The sequence below is a fragment of the Lineus longissimus genome, chromosome 10, assembly GCF_910592395.1.
Source record: "Lineus longissimus chromosome 10, tnLinLong1.2, whole genome shotgun sequence".
Classification (NCBI taxonomy): Eukaryota; Metazoa; Nemertea; class Pilidiophora; order Heteronemertea; family Lineidae; genus Lineus; species Lineus longissimus.
Window position 1 is genome coordinate 13,741,150 of NC_088317.1, and position 21,720 is coordinate 13,762,869.

Sequence of the window (21,720 nt, forward strand, 5' to 3'; positions counted from 1 at the left end):
TGCTTTTGCATTGTAATAATGTAGATAGACAACTACTTTGTTCCAATTGGTTGTATGGGATAAATGATTGGACATAGCAACCTCTTTCGTCTTAGTCTTTTCACCAGTTTGTTGTACATGACCTAATTATGAATGGGGATGGGCAGTTTTCTTGTCTTCTCTTCAACTGCTTGTATAAGATGTGATCAGATTGAATTGACAACTTCCTTGTACTCAACTGTACGACAACTGATTGTATAGGACGTGATAATGAGGGCCAAACGACTTGACTTCTTTTCACCTGATTATATTGATTGTGATAAATATAATATTATAATAATAGTCGGCGCTTATATAGCGCTCGAATTACTCAATAGCTGGGTATTCTCAAGCGCTTTGGGACTATCATCATCCCGGTCTCCACAGAAGTCAATCTGGGGTTTCAAGGAGCAGCTACAAAGCGCTCATTCTTGAACTCGACCAGTAGGAGAAACAAAGTGACGATTAAGCCGGGAATCGAACCCACGACCTCCGGATCATGGATGATGGACGAATGGCAATCTTCTAGTCTTCTCCTCAACTGGTTGTGAAAAAGTGGTGTAATTGGGTATGAGGAGCGTCTATGTCTTCTCTCGAACTGGTTGAATAGGAAGCGATCACAGGGTTGGAATGGGATGTGATGTGATGGATGAGATGGGCAACTTTCTTGTCTTTTTTCCGACTGGTTTATCAAATGTGGTGATGGGAAACGCAATTTTCATGACTTCTCTGCAACTGGTTGTCAATACGACCGAATGCGTTATTTGCGATGGTGAGCTTCCATCCAATTGGTTTACAGGATGTGTTCATAGGGTTGGAATGAGACTTTCTTATCTTTTCAACTGATTGTATTATAAAGGATGAGGTGGTGGGGCATCGGTAACTTCCTTGTCTTTTCTTCAACCGGCTGTGATGGACGTGATCTTGGTGAATGATCATGTCTAGGATCTGATCATGGTGTGCGGTGCGTATTTTCTTCTCTTCAGCTGGTTGTGTATGATGTAATTATGGGAACTGGAAATTCCATTGTTTTTCCTCAAACCTAGGTGCGTAGTGTGAATACGTTTATCATGGTATATTGCCCTTCTTGTTTGAACAACAACAAAAAACGTTTCTGGGGAAATGATTAATTTTAATTGTAGTAGTAGTTATCTTTTCTCCCGGTCCCGAATTCATTGTTGTCTGTTAAATCAGTGATCTACATCGTGCAGAATCTCATGGTCTATACTCTCTTTAAACGTAACCGGGTCAAAAATGAAATCTTGGCGGTCAATATGGAGGCACCACATATTTCCAAATGTCTCCGCAGGTTGGTAAGTGCACCACACAGTCGATTATGACTCTTCACGCTCTTATAGTCCAACTCCCTCTCCCAATCAAACACCGACCACGGACGACTTCAACAAATAAACCATGGCTCCAATCGCTCCGAGATAGCCTTCATGCTTGAGAAACTTGGGTTGGTACATGGGCTTCATAAACTGAAAGGAAGTAAGTCAGAAAATGAGCAGCACATGCTTCATAATTAACTGAGAGAGCAAAAAGTAAGGGTTTGAAGAACGTGGGCTTTATAAAATGAAAAAGCGTAAATATCACGTTGGAAAGTTAGAATACGGGCTTCATAACCTGAAAGAAATCAAGTAAGAAGGTGATGGTCGCGGGCTTCCCAACCTGAAAGAAATCAAGTAAGAAGGTGATGAACGCAGGCTTCCCAACCTGAAAGAAATCAAGTAAGGAGGTGATGAACGCGGGCTTCCCAACCTGAAAGAAATCAAGTAAGGAGGTGATGAACGCGGGCTTCCCAACCTGAAAGAAATCAAGTAAGGAGGTGATGAACGCGGGCTTCCCAACCTGAAAGAAATCAAGTAAGGAGGTGATGAACGCGGGCTTCCCAACCTGAAAGAAATCAAGTAAGAAGGTGATGAACGCGGGCTTCCCAACCTGAAAGAAATCAAGTAAGGAGGTGATGAACGCAGGCTTCCCAACCTGAAAGAAATCAAGTAAGGAGGTGATGAACGCGGGCTTCCCAACCTGAAAGAAATCAAGTAAGGAGGTGATGAACGCGGGCTTAACAACCAGAAAGGAATCAAGTAAGAAGGTGATGAACGCGGGCTTCATAACCTTAAAGAAATTAAATAAGAAGGTGATGAACGCGGGCTTCATAACCTGAAAGAAATCAAGTAAGAAGGTGATGAACGCGGGCTTCATAACCTGAAAGGAATTAAGTAAGAAGGTGATGAACGCGGGCTCCATAACCTGAAAGAAATCAAGTGAGAAGGTGATGAACGCGGGCTTCATAACATGAAAGGAATTAAGTAAGAAGGTGATGAACGCGGGCTTCATAACCTGAAAGAAATCAAGTAAGAAGGTGATGAACGCGGGCTTCATAACCTGAAAGGAATCAAGTAAGAAGGTGATGAACGCGGGCTTCATAACATGAAAGGAATTAAGTAAGAAGGTGATGAACGCGGGCTTCATAACCTGAAAGAAATCAAGTGAGAAGGTGATGAACGCGGGTTTCATAACCTGAAAGGAATTAAGTAAGAAGGTGATGAACGCGGGTTTCATAACCTGAAAGGAATCAAGTAAGAAGGTGATGAACGCGGGTTTCATAACCTGAAAGGAATCAAGTAAGAAGGTGATGAACGCGGGTTTCATAACCTGAAAGGAATTAAGTAAGAAGGTGATGAACGCGGGCTCCATAACCTGAAAGAAATCAAGTAAGAAGGTGATGAACGCGGGTTTCATAACCTGAAAGGAATTAAGTAAGAAGGTGATGAACGCGGGCTTCATAACCTGTAAGGAATTAAGTAAGAAGGTGATGAACGCGGATTTCATAACCTGAAAGGAATTAAGTAAGAAGGTGATGAACGCGGGTTTCATAACCTGAAAGAAATCAAGTAAGAAGGTGATGAACGCGGGTTTCATAACCTGTAAGGAATTAAGTAAGAAGGTGATGAACACGGGCTTAATAACCAGAAAAGAATCAAATAAGAAGGTGATGAACGCGGGCTTCATAACCTGAAAGAAATCAACTGAGAAGGTGAAGATCACGGGAGCAGCTTAAAGGGGCCATACATGCCAAGGTTTTAAATACATGTATTGAGACATGTAGATGCAAAAACCTTGGTGGTCCAGATGATATTTTCGATGCAGTTCGCCAGTATCCAAAACCGCAAGTATTGCGTTTTTATCGATACACCACCATGTAAAATAAAATTGAATAAAAGTTCGAGTGAACCCAAAAGAAAAACCTACCAAAAAGTTTTGAGCAGGGGCAAGTTCACCGAGCGCCATTTTAGTGATTGTCTGCCCCCTCATGTAGTTGCCAGAGACATATATCTGTTCGACCTGATAGTCTGATATCGCATAGAATTGGCCAGCACAACCTAATACGTCCATGGAGCCCATCTCGACCAGAATGCGCGCAATTTCTTCGGGCTGAGGGTCAGTCACGTCTAGAAAAAGACAACAACGTACATGTAGTATATTTTAAATATGGTGGCCGGGAAAGGTCATCACAGCACGTTTCTTTTTTTCTCGATTTTTGTGAGAGGGTAAATTTGCAAATTTATATAATTATCTATTTTCTTAACTGATCGCGTAGTTGGGCACGTAACCTTTCTTTGATTTTTCAACAAATTAAATTTTTATTTGGCTTGATTGTTTTTTGCGAAGAATATTCATCAGTACGGAGTTGCAGAAGCAGAGGCAGAAGCAATCTAATAAGTTCAACAGAAGTATTCTAACGTATTCGCGTTTAACTTACTGTTGTGGATGATCTTCCAGAAAGGGAACGCCGTCACGGGGTGGTCAGGCATCATATTCTGCATCAGCTTTGGTTCAAACGGACCGAATTTCTCGGCTGGGAAATCGTTGAAGCAGAATGAGAGGCGCTCTCCCGAACCCATCTCAGCCAGGGTGGTGAGCTGCTGGTAGGACTCGCAGTTAAAGAGTAGCTTAGCCAGCGACAGGTAGAAGAGGCCTCCCCGGGGATTTCTTTGAATCACCTTGTGGGAACCATCTGCCTCAACCTAAAGAAAATAAAAATTAATGAATGAATAAATAAATGAATTCGCAGCTTCACGTTAGAGAGAGTAGGCCTTATACCCGTTTGATAAAGGGCGTCGCAGAAATTCATCCCCTGAGAAAGGGATTATAACGGATCGAAGAGAAATACTTATTAAAAGTTTAAAAAACAAAACAAAATGTGAGTTCTTGCATGTCGCTTCATACTGCACAACTGATAGCGCTTCACATTTCTCCCAACCAGAAATGGGAATCTTTGCCACACTTTGGCCAATTAAAGAAATTATTGATTACTTTCCAAGAGCGGGCTACCTACGGTTCACACTTTCACCGTCAGGTCGAGTCATCCCCGGTTTTCAAGTAAGTACTCGGTAAACAAACTTTGCTCGTGACAAGTGACAAGTGACTCGTTGAACAGTGACAAGCATGACAAGTGACAACGTGAATCCTTGTATATCAACCCGGCTCATCGTATTTTCTTGTGGCTCAGATAAATCAAAAGTAACATATGCTGTACCGCTGAAACTTATACGTGGATATTATTAGTGTATATCTTCAAGTTAATTTTTCACATGAGCAAGCTTACCCTGAACCAAGTAAAAGAAGAGCCAAGATTCGCATATAAGCATGGAAACTTCACATTTGGCTTTTCCGACAATTCATGATTCACAGTTTCGGCCACTGGTTGCATGTTTTTCATCACGATCTTTTTGCCTGACGGCGCATATGTAACCTGACTTTCTGGAAGTGACGCCAGTGTATAAAATCCCTTGACAAGGCAGTCATTCCTGACAAAGGTCTCCACCTTAGTGCTGAAAAAAAGGTCACCAGGTAAGTAGGAGAATATTTTAGCATGTTAAAGAATGACCATCTCGAAATAATGCCGCGTGCAGGGTAGGCATTTAATAGGTGGCTCTGCATATACTGCACTGCCATTAGAAGAACAACTAGCCAACCAGCAGCCCTCTTGGTGAAAGTGTGGCATCTCTGCTGGTACGACCGTATGGAAGAAGACAGCCTCCCCAATTAGCTGTTGTACTGGCACTCGGGACAAGTTGGTGACAAGAGGAAGAGGGGTAGAACAGGTGTCAGATGACTTGACGCAGTGAGGCGAGATGGTGTGACAGATGGTCTTTGTGAAGATGGAAGCTGCCAGTGACAGAGGACGATGGCACTAATATTTCCCTCGCACTTTTAATGGCTTGAACCATCATGTTGCACTAAGTGTCGGCAGATGATAATACAAAATCCGACAATGTGCATTATAAGGGTTTACAGAACGTTTACAAATTCTTCTTGTTAATATTACTGATAGCAGGTTTATAGATGCATTTTCAAACTTATGAAGTTCATATAGACGGAGGGAGAGATGTCACATTTCAAGAAACAGTCATATATATGACGCAAGTTTCCACTGGACGGAATTTTGCGATCTCATCTCGCTGGTGGGTATGGCAGTTTTGAAGCCATTTTCACGCACTTGCTGAAAAACACACTTAATCTGGTGGAACGTAATTAGCCAAACCGTCTATACTGAGGTAACTTTGACCCAAAATATGCCATTGTGTTGAGCACCTAGTTCAAAGTGTTCGTGAAGATGTTGCAGTTAAGCCAATGGACCCTATGGTTTGTTGCAATTTTCTCAGTATTACGCAAAAGAACCACCCTATAATCTTACTACAACACCGCAATTTTCACGTATATTATGTGTACACGAGTAGTTTTAGATTTGTTGAGACAATTCTTATAATTATGCTCCTTACCTCTCCCCAATAACTTGCTTTATCTTCTCCACGACCAAGTCAGGCTCCTCCGCTGATAGAGCCACAGCGATATTCTGAGAGGTAGGTCCCGTAGATGGTAGGCGGGTCTTGGCGTACAGCAGTAACTGATCGAGATGGGCCACTGGATACGTCCTCAGGCAGAGTTTGGTCCGCTTCGGCCCTCTGCCCTGCAGGATGGCGATTTTGGCTAAGACACAACCTAGAAAATATCCATTTGTCAGACATGATCACATCTCAAAGGACATTTCTCATCGCCGATGAGTCGCTCTCCGCACCGGCCGAGCCCGCTACAACCAATTTGTATTCATTATACACTACCTCTCCTGTCCCACCTATTAAATCTTCTAATGGCGGTGTAGCGGACAGCTCCTCTCCCCCAACATTCAAACAACTGAAGAATTGATTTCCCCTCGAGTACTGCACATTTGAGATGGGAGACTTCTCCAGTCTGTCTCAGGACCATTGATTTCCCTCAAGTACTACATGTACATGTATTACTTGACGACGCATTTATCCACACACTGGGTTTCAACTGTCACTGAGTAAGAACAACATCAACAAGCAAGTAAGTCTTTAGACCGTGTGGTAATCCTTTCTACCATTTTTGTGCTAAAATTTTAGTGGCTCTGGTGCCCAACCCAAATGCATGAAGATGTGCATAATGACTCTTCACAAGGTTTTTCTTCAAGTCCATAAATTTTAGCCCAAAATCATGATTGGTAACAAAAAGAATGCCAAGTCAAAAATGCGCTGCTGACTGACCTGCATCTATTCAATTGAAACGTCGCTCGATCTGTGGATGAAAGTTAGCAGTTTATTTTTTAACTCGGGCGTTAACAACTTTATTTTTTTTAAATCCCACATTGAGCACTACATAGGGAGTTTTAAATTTGATACTTTTGTGCATATTCTCGGCAACCTGGGGAATTGATTCTCAAGGGTGCATACGCGCATGCAGATAAGCCCTTATAACTGACATCTTGGAAAGGATTTCGAAGAATATATTCGCTCATGCCGTAATATTATAGTGATTTGAAGTGAAATGCGCTTATGATTTATTGTACTGTACATGTATATCACATGTAACGTATTTTACTAAAAGAAAAAACTCAAATCATCTTATCAACAAATTCATTGAGACTTTCAATGTATATTCAACCGATGTAGTGAAAATGCATTAAAGTTAATTAAACAGATTGTTGTAATTTCAACAAAATCTCTGAGAATATGCTAAAAAAACTAATTTATTCGGTTCATTTGTTTGCGAGATAAGTAGGAATTGATATTGATATGAGCTTGATTGTACCTCTGGTATTGCGAACTACGATGATCATGAGCACCGCAAAAACGAGCGATTAATATCGCACGCGATTTAAAGCGCAGGTCACGACGATTTAAATCGTTTGTTTGAGGGGCGCTTGAGGATGCACCGAATTTTGAATTCAATTCCACGAAATCTCCGAACCGTTACGAATTTGCTTACATGCATACACTGTCCATCCTTCAGGTATGACACTGGATACAACCTTCCGCAAAATAAAACATAGGTTTCTTTGGAACTAACAGTCATTAATCAGTAAGATTTGCAAAACCTCACTATCTGCAGACCGATGTACATGTAATTACTATCAACTATTTATCTGATATTCTACATAATTGCATACTGATTGCATTGCTGTGATATACTTCGTCCTCTCAAATAAAATACTTCAATATATAGGAAGTGATTGGCGATATCGTTTCGAAATTACACTTAAAAACAGCGAATAAAATGTACGAACGTGTACATGAATAACAATTACAATTATCATAAATTAAAAACAGTACAAATGAAGTCACTCAGAAATCAGAAAGTGAGTTGTACTTTTATGTGTTACGTCATAGAGGATGCCGTCTGTGACGACATCAACACTCTGTGACGTCACACAAATCTATTTTAATTGTTTTTGGATTGTGGAATATATATGTATAAAACGATACAAAAGTTATTTGTTCTCGGAACTTTACAGCGTGCTATTTTGATCTATCTTGGTTGATTGCCAAGTTCTGTTTTATTTGCATTTTAAGAGCATAGGTGGTCAACTTCTGACCAAATGAGCCGAGTGGTAGTTCTAATTAGAGGCTGTCCACTTCAAGCGTCACCTATCTCTGGGGACCTCAGGAGGAACATCATCACGAATGGGAGACATGTGAAACCTCCTCGGGTTGCGAACTTCCTGTAGATCCTGGAGGATGTCCACCGTCTGGGGGACCTCCTCCGCCCATCATCTGGGCCATCTGGGCCATCTCCTGGGGGGAGAGTCCAGCCTCGGCCATCACACGTCCGATCTGCGACCTGTCGATATTCAACCTCATCAATTTGGCGTCGGGGTCGGACAGCTTCTCCACGCCTATGATGAATGCGCCAATAGCTCCAATGTAACCTTCATATCTCGGGAAGCCAACCTTGACAGGTGCGCGACCATGCTGAAAAAATAAAACCAGTACCCCACTGAGATTTTGTCATTGGTAGATTTCACCAAAATGTTGAGTTTCAATGTACACAGCATGAGACAAATGTTTCCGTCTTAGAATCTATGCCAACAGACTTCTTTGATGAAGGATATCATCATAGATTCTATGATAGTACATCATAGATTATATAACGGAGAATTTCCATACTAGAATCTATAATTGAAATGATATGGTCGTATCTGCACTGTTGACGAGTTCTGGGAGTTTTGAAACACAAATATGCATCCCATAGAGGTATTTCAGAAAAAAGGAGGTTTTTCAGGCTCAAAACCTTTTTGGGACTTTTCATTTCTCGAAAAACCTATACGGAGTCACTCCGAGTGCATATTTGTGTTGGCTGCAAAACCCTAAAAGGTTTTTCAAAAGCTTGAAAACCTTTATTTTTGAGAGTGTATGACACGACGGCAACCGTTGCCTGTGAACTGCCTTGCATAGCTGATCTGGTTTACGCCTGATTTACCTGAACTTCCAACTCGGGCAAAGTCTTCATGATCTCCCTAAACTTCTTGTTATCCTTAGCGAACGAGCCCACGAAGTAAATGCTCTTTGCTTTGGCTCCGTTTAGGGCGGTACTGGCCACGAGGCGGATGTCATCGCAAGTGTTCTCAAACAAGGCGGCGGCTACGTCTTCTCGCTTTGGCGATTCGATGCCTGGAAAAAACGAAATGATCCATATGAGTTCCAACAGTTGATTTTAAAGTGGGCGTCGTTGTTTAAAATACATTGAAGTCTTAGCATCTACCCGGCAAGTCGAGATGTCGTGTTCACAGCAGTAACACTGGTGTAGACCAAGGACTATTTGGGACGTTTATGAATGCCCCAAAGCGCCGCGCAAACGAGTGATGAAAATCGCTGCGACAAGAAGAGCTATCGTCTGCAGGTAAATCGGTCATCGCCGGGTTTGATTTTTATCGCAGGTTGCCGCGATTACTGTTTCTTGTCGCAGAGACCGTACCCGCGATGACCACCACTAACGAGCGATTAGCGTCGCATGCGATTGAAAATTTAAGGTAGCAGCTATTTTTGTCGATGCAAGTAAAACGGAACCATGACAAAATCACCATGGTCTGAATGTGCCTTCGAATTTTTTTTATTGAAGTCACTTTTCAAGTTGTCATCATCGACTCTGTTGCATATCGCAGCGACTAAAATCTAAAGCGAATATAATTATGTAAGTTTAAAAAACGCATTCTCCCAACCAGCCAACCAGCGCACGCCCAGAGTTGCTTGACAACGTTCCTAGAGATTGCATCGTGAAACTCATGTATAGGAAACTTTTGGGTTATAACACAGAAACATAGACGTGTACCAAATGTTTGGATGGTACTGTGTACTGAGAGCCGATAATTATCACACGTCGCTGTCATAAAAATCGCTTGTCTACGGCGCGCTTCTAACCTTCGTTCCATATCTTTCCGAACGGGTGTTCAGTTATTTCGGTCCCATTTCTGTCTTTTATGGTCAGGTTGACATTGGTGGGGTCTCCTCGCTCCACGAGGGACATGATCTCCTTAAAATTCTGCAGAGAAAAAATTGTGTAAAGTCAAGGATTCTCCCATCTTGATCCTCAATATATTGACATTGTGAAGCTGTACACACACTGAGCATCACTATTGGTCGATCAGCGATCTGATATCTCGGTAAGTCGACCTTTTTGAGCCTCATTCAAAAGCACCAATTTGCTTTCCGTTGAAACGTACGCAATGTCTAGAGAAGAGTAAAAGGGCAGACCCTGTGAAGTTATTTTGAAATCCAGATCATATTATCATATGCTACTTTATTTACCGCATAGAGGTAGTGTACATTGCATACGGCAGAATCCGCTCAAATTTGTGTGAGGTGCACCGTAAATTGAAGCGCGTGTATGGCAAGCCAAAGCGGAATTTATTCAAGACCGTGGAATTACTATTCAAGAAGTTAAATATATGTTCAAGACCAAAATATGTTCAATCCTGAATCAAATATTGTCAACCTTGAATCAAATATTGTCAACCTTGAATCAAATATTGTCAACCTTGAACAAAATATATTCAACCTTGAACAAAATATATTCAAGACTCACGTGACCATATTCAAGACGCACGTGACCACAAAAATTGATGACGTAGTTGCTCATGTTTTGATGCTTTACGGACTTTCCCGAACCCGCGTCCGGACTTTCCCGAACCCATGGTACTTGTGTTGCGTTTCGGAGCTCGAATTGTTCGCACGAGGTTTTGACACATGGTTGTACACGTACCTAGCCGCCTATACCTGACATGTACTGTAATCCTACACATCATGACATGGATGCCGAGTGAATGTCAGAGTCGATACATGTTTCACAGACATATCAGGCGAATTATAGGTTCAAAATGCGCAATGCCTGTCGTGAAACAGAACGCATCGGAAGTACCACAGATTCTACGCTCTACGTCATCAATTTTGTGGTCACGTGCGTCTTGAATATGGTCACGTGAGTCTTGAATATATTTTGTTCAAGGTTGAATATATTTTGTTCAAGGTTGGACATATTTTATTCAAGGTTGAAAACATTTGATTCAAGGTTGAACATATTTTAGTCTTGAACATATATTTCCTTCTTGAACTTATATTTAACTTCTTGAATGGTAATTCTAAAGTCTTGAATAAATTCCGCTTTGGCTTGCCATACGCGTGATAAACAGAAAAATGACACGTACAGTACATGTATTTCTTCATTGGTATGCATGTATGGGCGGAGGTAACGGAGGCGATACCGCTATAAGTTCGGTATTGGATTCCCCCGAATCCTTGGTAAAGTATATGGGCGTGGGATTTATCTGGTCAAGAGGATGATACCCCTGCTTTAACCCCGCGCCGCCACTCATTGTATCACACTAATGCTGATCTCTAATAATGATTTTTGCCTGTGTTTTAGGGGCAGTTTTGATATGGCTTGTGAATTTCAGACATACCTATGTTTACACGCATTCCAGTGCATTGTTCATTGCAGTTCAATGATTTTTCAGTTTCTTGTTTGGAAAAGTCACGGTCCTACTGGAAGCAATTTTATATGATAAACCAACATATCTCATGCCCATGTTGTCCCTTTAAATTGCAATGCCTATTATTTACGCAGGAAAGATGTCTCCTGGGAAATATCGAATGTCCCCGGAACTAACAAATTCCAGCATGCTTTTTTTAGTGATTCATTGCTGTTCTTGGGTTTATAGAACGATATTTGGTCCGTTGACATACGATACGGAAAATCACTTCTTCCCAAGGGGGATATTTAAACTAGGCCTATTTATAAGACACACATGGTATCATAGGTTTCGAACAGAATGAATACATGTAAGCCGCCCATATTGTATATTTTTCAGAAATTTGTTTTGAGAAAATACGATTTTCTGTCGCGCATGGAAATTACGGCATCTGATTTTAATAGCTCAGTGTCTTATATTACTGTACACATACAAGAATATACATCACACATGTGCATGATTTAAGCTGGCGGGTTAAATATACATTCCCAAGTAAGACCGAAGCCGATCTCATGGGAATGTTCGTGATCTGCATTTGGATCTTCTACTGAATATATCCATTACCCCCATGCAGTGCATGAATCGAAAGCGAGGAATTCTCTGCGGTCTCGAGCTTTCAGGCTGTTAAAAATCATCTCATGCAATCTGGACACTCAGATCAGCCACTCGTGCAGATTTCTTATTTTATAAAGAACTGAACTGCATTTGTATTTAACGATTAATATAGGCATAGGCCTACAATGAACTACATTGTATAGGCTATATTGCAATTAATTGACAGTGTTGGTCTATGTCTGGTGGTCCAACGCTCCAAGGCCAAAAGTTCTGTCTGACCCATTGCTTAATTATTTATCAACAACAATCTTACCTGTGTTCCTAGTAACATCTTACTCATGCATAGGAAGTAGAGCCCTCCTCTCGACAAAGTACCGGCTATTGATATCTTCGGCTTCCCATCAGGGCTTTCCACGATCTGTTAAGCGAAAGAAACAATAAATAACAGGGTGTATGCGTATCTGTCTTCCCCGGGTCCCTAGGTCTATGTTCCCCAGGTCCTATTCCCTTGATGCTATGTTCCTCTGGTCCATATTCTCCTGGTTCCATTCTATATTCCCCGGGTGCTATTTCCAGGGTTCTAGGTTCCTCGGGTCCTCGGGTCCTATATTCCTTGGATTCTATGTTCCCCGGGTGCTATTTCCTGGGTTCTATGTTCCTCGGGTACTATATTCCCTGGCATGGGTTCTAAGTTACCTGGGTCAGCAAAAACATTATTGTATTCTTTGATTATTCAGGGGCATGAGAAATTTTGGAAAAAACTGATGAAAGCGCGAAGTTGTTTTGATGCATAAATTTACTAACCGAAAGGTATATAATAGCTGATCCGAGGAAGTTGAGAACGAGCGGGTACCTGTCCTCTTCAGCAATGTGGTCTTTCGGGATGGCCCCCTCCTCAGGATGCAACAACTCCTCCAGAGGTATATGCTTGAACAGGTGATGGAAACCAACACCAAATGAGGTGAATTCATCAGTGTAGTCGATACTGAAAATCAGTAATGAAAAATAACGCTAGAATGTGATGCATATCCTAGGTAAATAGGGTGTAGCTGTTGCTCCATTCAAACCCAAGATAAGTTAACAGGGCCGGGGATAACCTCATCAGAATTATAGCAAGCAACAGCACGGGCCCAGCGTGTTGGTGTCCTGAGGTCCAGCACATGACAAAGTTCGTTGGGATGTAAAGCCAAAGGGCCAATACAGTAATTGGCGCCCGATTTTTGACTTCGCCACATGAGACCAAGAATCCTACGGCAGCATTTTAGTGCCACTAAAGAAGAAAAAAAAGAAAAAATTTCTCGTAATAACGACTTTTAATCTCGTAATAACGACTTTCTTTCTCATAATAATGACTTTTAATCTCATAATAACGACTTTCTTTCTCATAATAACGACTTTTAATCTCGTAATAACGACTTTCTTTCTCGTTATAACGACTTTTAATCTCGTAATAACGACTTTATTTCTCGTTATAACGACTTTTGATCTCATAATAACGACTTTATTTCTAATTATAACGACTTTTAATCTCGTAATAACGACTTTCTTTCTCGTTATAACGACTTTTAATCTCGTAGTAAAGACTTTATTTCTCATTATAACGACTTTTAATCTCGTAATAACGACTTTATTTCTCGTAATAACGACTTTTAATCTCGTAATAACGACTTTATTTCTCGTTATAACGACTTTAAATCTCGTTATAACGACTTTAAGTCTCGTTATAACGACTTTTAATGAAAGTCGTTATTATGAGAAAGAAAGTCGTTATTACGTGTTTAAAGTCGTTATTACGAGAAAGAAAGTCGTTATAACGAGAAAGAAAGTCGTTATTACGAGATTAAAAGTCGTTATTACGAGATTAAAAGTCGTTATTACGAGAAATGTTTCCTTTTTTTTTCTTCTTTAGTGGCACTAAAATGCTGCCGTAAAGATGCTGCCGTAGATGACACTTATAAGTACATAATAGAATAATTTGTCCCCGGAACACTCTGTCCTAGGACTTCTAGAAATGTTACACCTGTTTTTTTGCACGATGCACTGACACCAGTGATACCTGTTAAAACTGATCCACAATCGATTGTACTCGTTCTGACCGTTGTGTTGGTAAATTCAGTAAAATGGGTCATACAAATATAACCAATCGGCTGATGGGTTTGAATTTCAAAGAAAATAAAATGCAATATCAAGTACACAATTTTAAATAATAGCTGTATATCATGCGTCCACAGATAATAATCTATGGCTGTTTGTAATAAGTCCTGTTCCTGAGATAGGCATGCACATAATATGTACGCACATACGCATACACATACATGTACAGTAGAACCTTTCTTTTATGAACACCCTCGGGACTGACAAGTGCTGTCCTTAATAGAGAGGTGTCCTGATTAGAGAGGTCAAATTGAATGCAAACAACCAATTTGGGACCAAGCATAGTGTCATTAACAGAGAGGTTGTCCTTAATAGAGAGGTGTCCGCTAAGGGAGGTTCCACTGTATATACCCTATTTTTCTTGTTGTTTTTGGCAAAACTTTCTCACGTCTGACTCTTGAAATGTAGCCCTATCTCAAGCGAATTCCCTCAAAATGCAAACCTAACAAGAATCAATTTCTCCATGATCTCTCCGAAATTCAGATAAGTTCAACTCCACAAAGACATACTTGATATCTCCCTTGACTCCGAGGGGAAGTGCGGGAGGCATATGTTGTAAGGCGAAGGAGAAGAAGCAAGCAATCTTTTGCGGCTATTCGTTCATTCTATAGTTGTGATGAACATTACAGTAAATACAATCGCATGCCTTACGCAACCTTCACTCAAGGATTGAATTGGAATTGATAAAAGCTTAAGCTAACTGTAAGCCCGAGGTGCCTTGGCCGAGGTTTTGGCGGAAAGCACTGTCCCACCTGTGCTGGGCGAACTTTAATAAAAAACGAAAGCGGCCAAAAAGGCGACAACTCCCAAAGTATACATTTCATGGAAGAACTAAAGCAAATATCACAAAAAAAGAGCTACAAGCTTTTTTTTAAACACCTACATTGCCGGCCTACGGTCACGGGTGACTGAGCACTATCATTTTGGCCAGTTTCGATTTTTAAGGTTCACCCTGTACAGTGTCATAACGGAACCTTGATAAACATGTACTGTCTCTGATTAGAAATTTAGTACATTTACTTTACTTACGTTAATCCCAGAGTAGTGTTGATGAGATCACGGGCTCTTTGAACGCCATGACCATAGCCAATGACAACCATTGGTGAGCTTCCTCGATCCTCTGGGAGGACTTTCTGCTTGATGATCTCCAAGACCACTTTTAGTTTGTCGTTTGTGAATGTCATTAGTCGCAGCCGGACGCTGTTGTTACGTCCCTGAAATGACATACTTGCAACCAATCTCCAAGCCTCGCTATTGGTCAATGTTGCTTGGTGATACTAGCACCGCACAGGCGTACTTTTGCTACGGACCAAATGCTAGCTATCCTCTCTTTGGAGATCGCAAGTTGGTGTATTATAATGTAATTTAAAGAGCAAAATCTCAAGGGCAGGATTTGCTCTGATGCATGCAATCACCATTGAAATCATATTACGAATTAAACACAAAATGTTTGCACGTGTCATCATACTGACGGGACCTCTGGACATTGGACAAGGATGATACTGTAAACCGCTGAATATTCGCGTGCATTTTTCTTCGCGGATTTTCAAATAACCACCATTTGTTAAAATGACTTTGACAAATTCTGTTTTTGATTGGAACAACTGTGAGAAGTTCTGTAATTCGCCAAAAAAAATCGCGAATTATTTCTATTTTTAAAGAAATTCTCGCTATTTTTTGGGAAATTTTCACTATTTGTGAGAAATCATCGCTTATCGCAAAAAACAATAGTCGCGGCAATTTACGCTTTACACTTTCAGACGGAAAAACAACATAGTGAATGGTTCAAAAAGGACAGGCTGCAAACTATTTTGTGGATGCATGTATGGTACGGGTGAGAAATTCCCAAAATAGTGGAATTTTGTTTTTTTGTTATATTCAACTTGAAACTTATACTGTATAGTTATGGACTTATAAATTGTTTTTGCCAACAATTCTACGTGCACATATAACGTGGGTGTTGTAAAAGATAAATATGTGTACTTACGTCAGAGCTGTGCTGCTTTTCGGGTGCATCCTCAACGTACACAAGCTTGGTCAGGCTGGCACCTATAATCGGCGAGAAATAACCAGGGCACTGCCGGGTAAGACCGCAAGATCGTCAATTGTTTAATGCTGGTGCGTGTGTAGAGACAGTACATAGCACTTGATGGTGCAATACCCCCTCGAACCAAAAAGACACTTTCTTAGCTTCGAAATTTCATCTCTACATTGTCAAAATCATATCGTCGTGACGTGAAATGTCAGTGAAAATGATCGTCAATGACGGAGTCAGCGAGTTGATGCCAACGATAGCACTACATACAGTAGGCTACTTTAGGGACTCTCACCAACTTTTAAGTTTTCTTATCTCCTTTTAATGTTATCGTCATCGTTAGCTTTTGCGTGACAAACTTCAACTAGGCTAGATGAAGGAAAGGGAACGGGGGTTGAAACTTGATAAGACTTTTTTTAGTATGAGCTTGGGACGAGATTCCTGTCTTCAAATATAGCCGATAGCGCCAGAGCAATGAGTTTTATATCCAATATAGCACCGCGATCTGAGATTTATATTAAACATTGTTAAAGGGACTCTAAAGTCGCGGTCTAGTGTCAGCGGTAGTTTTGATGGTTTCGCCAGTATAAATCGTTTAGTCTGCATCGTGAAGAATATGGCCCCCTTGTCTGTGGAAAGGCGAACTGCAGTTAATCCTGCAAATGTCGGGACTCGACGGACCAGCGGATTCCGCACTTTATGCGTGTCCGAAATATACAAGGCTTAATTGTAGTTGGCACCACGTCTCATGATACACAAGATAGTGTCTGAAGAATCCCTTATGTCGGGGAAAGAAAGCAAGATAACATGGCATTTGGTCAACCATTTAAAAAAAATTATGACCACCCTGGTTCTAACGCTGCATAGAATCATGCAGAGTCTTTAACTTTTACAGTTTTCGCGCCACTGCCGTATACGCGGAAATTAACGATTCTACAAACACTGACGCCAATGGTCGCACGTCTTGAATTCGGCATTGAAGAGCTCCGCAAACGAGTGATTTAAATCGCTGAGACCTGCGTTTGTAATTGCTGCTATGTGTGACAAATCTCAAATCTCCCTCATGCTGGTAAAACCACAAATCGCTGGGTTGGGATTGAGCACAGGTCGCTGCAATGACCGATTATCGCCGCGCGCATAGAATCCGAAGTAGCAACGATTTCAAACGCTCATTTGCGGGTAGCTTTACGAACAAAGGTTCTAAGCTCTTGCAACACCATAAATACATTTTTCTGAAAAACCTTTAGGGGTGCATCTTATTTGTCTTGGCCAAAAACGTACATTTGAAAATATTTAAAAAAAAACACCTTTATTTCTATAGCTCCATCCAAAGTTTAAGGAAATGATACACCACTTCTGGAGCCTCGAGTACAGTATCTGCAAAATATAGTGTCCGGTAAAAGTTAAGTCACGCTGATATTAGCGCGCCGTGTTTCCCTGCCTACCAATTTGTTTCCGCGACAAAAGGCAACTGACGATGAAGAACGGACTCGCAGAGAGCACAGTTACTACATCATGTTGTGTAGTAACTGCAGCCATAGCCTGATTACTGGTAACCGCAAAACTCCGATCGGTCTGACCGAGTGAGGTGCGATTTGATTTTAGGAAATGAGCGCTTGGCAAATACGACAGATGACGTGACGGGATAGTACTACAGCTTTTGGTGCCTTTAAAGAGATTCCGTGGATTCATCCGCCTTGCAACCCCTATCCGTAAAGTAGTTCCTAAAAAATGTTTGATTTCCTGCTGCCTATTATACTCTAGTTTCTCACCCCTAACGTCCAGCCAGATCTTTACATAGTGCACATTTCTAGGCCCGTAATGGGGTAATTTTTAGGCCTTCTATATTGCCATTGAGGCTGCTGGTCAATCAAGTATAGGCCTGAAGAAACTCACTCCCGTCGTGGGCCTACCAAAATGTACACATACACTGGCTTACTACAGTGGAGTTAGGCGTGCGAAACTAGAGTATATAGCACTAAACCAGCGCCTGTACGAGTTGGTGGTGGCCTCAAGTGCTCTGAGCCAATCCTGCGCTAATTACTGACCTGTATTCGTTAAATGAATGAGATGAGTTCGTGAAGAATGCGGAGATCACGATCTTTCCAATGGTCTCCAGTGCCAATTGGTCATTATTTGAAAAGTGCCTTCAAAGCACATTTTGAAATGGGTGACATTTGCAATTGAGAGCCCATCCTGACGTCACGCACTTTCGGGAAAACTGTTGAGCGTGACCTATACTTGTACGTTGTATATACAAATTCTAACAACATTTATACAAAAGTTAATGCATGAATGTAATATTCTAACACTGGTATTTCGTCAGCAGACCAGTAATTTGTACCCTGAGTAGAACAATGGCGTATTATTGACATTTTATTAACAATTCCTGATCAACAACTACAACTCCTTTATAACGGCTACTAATCTAATTGGAAAAAAAATCTTTTACACTTTTTTTCCAATGTTCAAAATTTAAATTCTAAATTGTTCTACAGCTGCATGACTGGAATAATATAAATCGTCAAAAAATCTATATTTGATGCAGGTCCACCAGACCCCCACCGGCAAGTCGGTCAGCCCCACATATGGTCTGTTCTGGTAAAACGCTTCTACGCCCATGACACGTAGGCCTACATGTACAATGAATCACCAAAAATCTGAGCGACATTTTCTCGAGAAATGGACTGTAGGTGTGTATTAGACTCCCCGTTCTCCAGCAGTCGGGAACGGACCGAGAACAAGCGAACACGTTCCCGAGTTTCGAATGGGATCACCAAGCACTGATATCTGTCATGATCCGAATGAGAATCCGTTGATTCGGATCATCCACAGACACCAACCTTTGGTGGTGAGGGGACCTTCCCACGAGGCCGCAGATCTTGGCCTGCAGTGTGCCGATGGCAGGTCACACAGGGCCATGTCCAGGTAGAAATTGAAATCGGAATCGAGAAATTGAGAAGTCAATATTTGGTAGATTACACGAGTATTTTTGTAAGAAATTTCACGTCGGTACAACTTAAGATAATGAGCCGTGTACGTTTTCAAAATGTTGACTTACTTTAAATGCATTTTTGTGAGGATCAGATTTAAGTAATTTGGGAAAAGATCTATGCCGAATACAGGGAGCGTAAATTTAACGTAGTTAAGACCGAAGTCTGTAAGCGATTGTCTGGTCAGGGCGTATCCCCTTTTTTAAAGCCTCAACTGATGCGCATGCGTCGCTGAACAGGAAAACCCTGACTTCAAATATGGCCGCCAGGTGGCCATCTTAAAAATTAAACAAAGTTGGATTGCAACCAAATTTCATGTGATTGTATATCTATGTGCTCTCTACAACATCCCTGATTTTCAGTCAAATCCATCTACCAATATGGCCGCCAGGTGGCCATCTTGAAAATTAAACAAAGTATTATTACACCGAAACTAATTTTTGGATTGCAACCAAACTTCATGTGATTATGTATCTATGTACTCTTATCAATATCCCTAATTTTCAGTCAAATCCCATGACAAATATGGCCACCAGGCTACCATCTTGAAAATCCGACAAAGTCCTACCAATTTCCATGTGACATGTACACTCTTCAATAACCCGGAAATTCAGACAACTTTATAACCAAAATGCTATACTTAGATGGTTCCGGTAATTTTCTTTGGTGCCTTTGAGCCAAGAAGAATAATATTATTCAATGGAATCAAATCTGGTGAAACTAGCTTGAAACTGTTCTTCCCATATCCACTGCAAATGACATGCATTACATTACCCGAGGTGAGCACATGGTCCCTGGACCATTTCATTTAGTAACGGCCCCTACAATTTTACATAAATTTAAAACAGCAAATACTGCCGAAACCAATATGTTACCTCAGAGCAAGTGTGTGACGGGTTGTGCAAATTATATGGATCCTTCAAAAGGGAAAATTACTAACTATATTGTAAAATCTACCAACAAAATATTCCAATCCAAGTTTTTGACAAATAAATAAATAAAACCAATGCTAACTATTCTCAATAGTTTAAATAGAATCTCGCAAGTATAAATAGAATTTCAAGCCTTCTGTTACATTAGTACTGTTGTCATAGCTACCCCACCGAAACCACGGGAAAACCCACCGGCCGGCAAGTTATTTTCGTCAGCGAACAAGGCGCGATAAAATCGATTTTTCGCCTAACGTCTCGTCGACTATGTAACAAATTTAATTAGTACAAGTGCACATTTACATTTTTTTAGTTGTAGAGCGGGTTAAAGCTGTTCAAGATATTGTTTTCTTGTTGAAATCGTACAAAAAATACACGTAAAAAGCAAACGAACTGTCCTTGTCCGCCCACTTTATTCTTGGTTCATATCCGCTGCACCAGCAGACGAGGTGGTGTGGAACAGGAACGGTTCCCGAACGTGTTCTCGCTTGTTCGACTCGTTCGAGAACGGGGAGTCGAATACACCCCAGCAGAACAGAGTCTTTCGAATAACTTATTTGAAAGACTCTGAGTATAGAATAAGGGCGTCGCAACCTCAGCTAAGGTCAAATGCAAGTGATGGACTTTATTTGATGGCTCTTTTAGTGATAACAAGTCTTACCTATATCCAAGGCAAATCCATGAAGGTTGGCCGGAGCATCAATCGGCAGGTCAAGATATTCCTCGTAGAGAGCCAAGTCCGCCATGGTAGATCGTAAGTCTGTGGCTTCAAGATATTTCAACCCCGGATCGAGCCTTTATATACTTTGGCATATCATGTACATTGTATTATATAGGCCTGACGAGTGTATGATATTATCATGATATTTAAATGGATTGGGCCAGATTAATTATCGATATTGTATATCGGCCACCATTAATCTAGGTCAGGCTTTAATATTGTTCAAGTGTATATAGCCCTGGCCACATTGTACGATTGTGCAGGTTGCGACCTAAAAGTCTCTCGTCGTCCGGGCAGTCTTGCGATGAATAAGTGGTCTGATGAGAGTGTCTCCCGGGAGTGTCCACACTATTACGATTTCATCAGCCAACTGAAACATTTGTCCAGTGTCAAGGTGGGCACTGTCAACACCAGCTTTCTCTCAATTGCTGTAAAGGCACAAAGGGAAGAGGAATAGAAGGCACCATTTGCAGCTCGTAATTGCTGCATAAACGACGGAGGAAGGCGAGCAACAGAAGTATTTCGGAGAAGGCAAAATAGTTATCACATGCGTTATTGCAAGAATATGATTTAAGGAATTTACACCGAGCTGGAAAGTTTGTCGAATTAAATTTACTAAAAGTGGCAGTATATCGCAGCTTTAGGGTTAACATAAGGTCCTACCCAACAGGCCGGGTAACTCGTCATTGTAACCGGCGGCGCCTGTGCAAAGTTTTTGCAGACAAAAAATGGAGCGATTTGGATGGAAATTCGATGAAGATTTGTAATGCTTAGCTCATAGCCTGTCGTGTAAATTCTTGAGAAATCGTGATTTGGGGGCTTTTCTAGCTGCGCTAGCCCTGAATCAACTCATTTAATTAGACTCCCGACTTCAGACCTGGTTGATAGTACCCTTGACATTATATTTCCAAGGTTTCAGCTTTATTGGAAAAGAAATCTTGTTGCTGTAAGGGGGTTGAAAATTGGGTAAGTTTCAATAATAT

At 41.1% G+C, this 21,720-nt stretch overlaps 1 protein-coding gene across 2 annotated transcripts; it reads right to left on the minus strand.

Moving 5' to 3' along the window:
- Positions 1–306: 306 nt before the first annotated feature.
- Positions 307–20,851, minus strand: LOC135494560 (uncharacterized). Of its 2 annotated transcripts, XM_064782650.1 has the most exons (8): positions 20,678–20,851; positions 16,047–16,108; positions 15,089–15,273; positions 12,710–12,890; positions 12,219–12,323; positions 9,744–9,864; positions 8,806–8,996; positions 6,951–8,297 (listed from the first exon to the last, which is right to left on the minus strand). In XM_064782650.1, the coding sequence occupies exons 1-8, from the start codon at positions 20,760–20,762 to the stop codon at positions 8,004–8,006; spliced, it is 1,224 nt and encodes a 407-aa protein (XP_064638720.1). In that variant the 5' UTR covers positions 20,763–20,851; the 3' UTR covers positions 6,951–8,003. The 2 variants fall into 2 exon arrangements, with proteins under 2 accessions (XP_064638721.1, XP_064638720.1); XM_064782651.1 differs by lacking the exons at positions 6,951–8,297; positions 8,806–8,996; positions 9,744–9,864; ... (2 more) ...; positions 15,089–15,273; positions 16,047–16,108 and adding exons at positions 307–1,499; positions 3,277–3,476; positions 3,788–4,052; positions 4,634–4,859; positions 5,811–6,030 and having other exon boundaries at positions 20,678–20,834.
- Between the last annotated feature and the right edge of the window lie 869 nt (positions 20,852–21,720).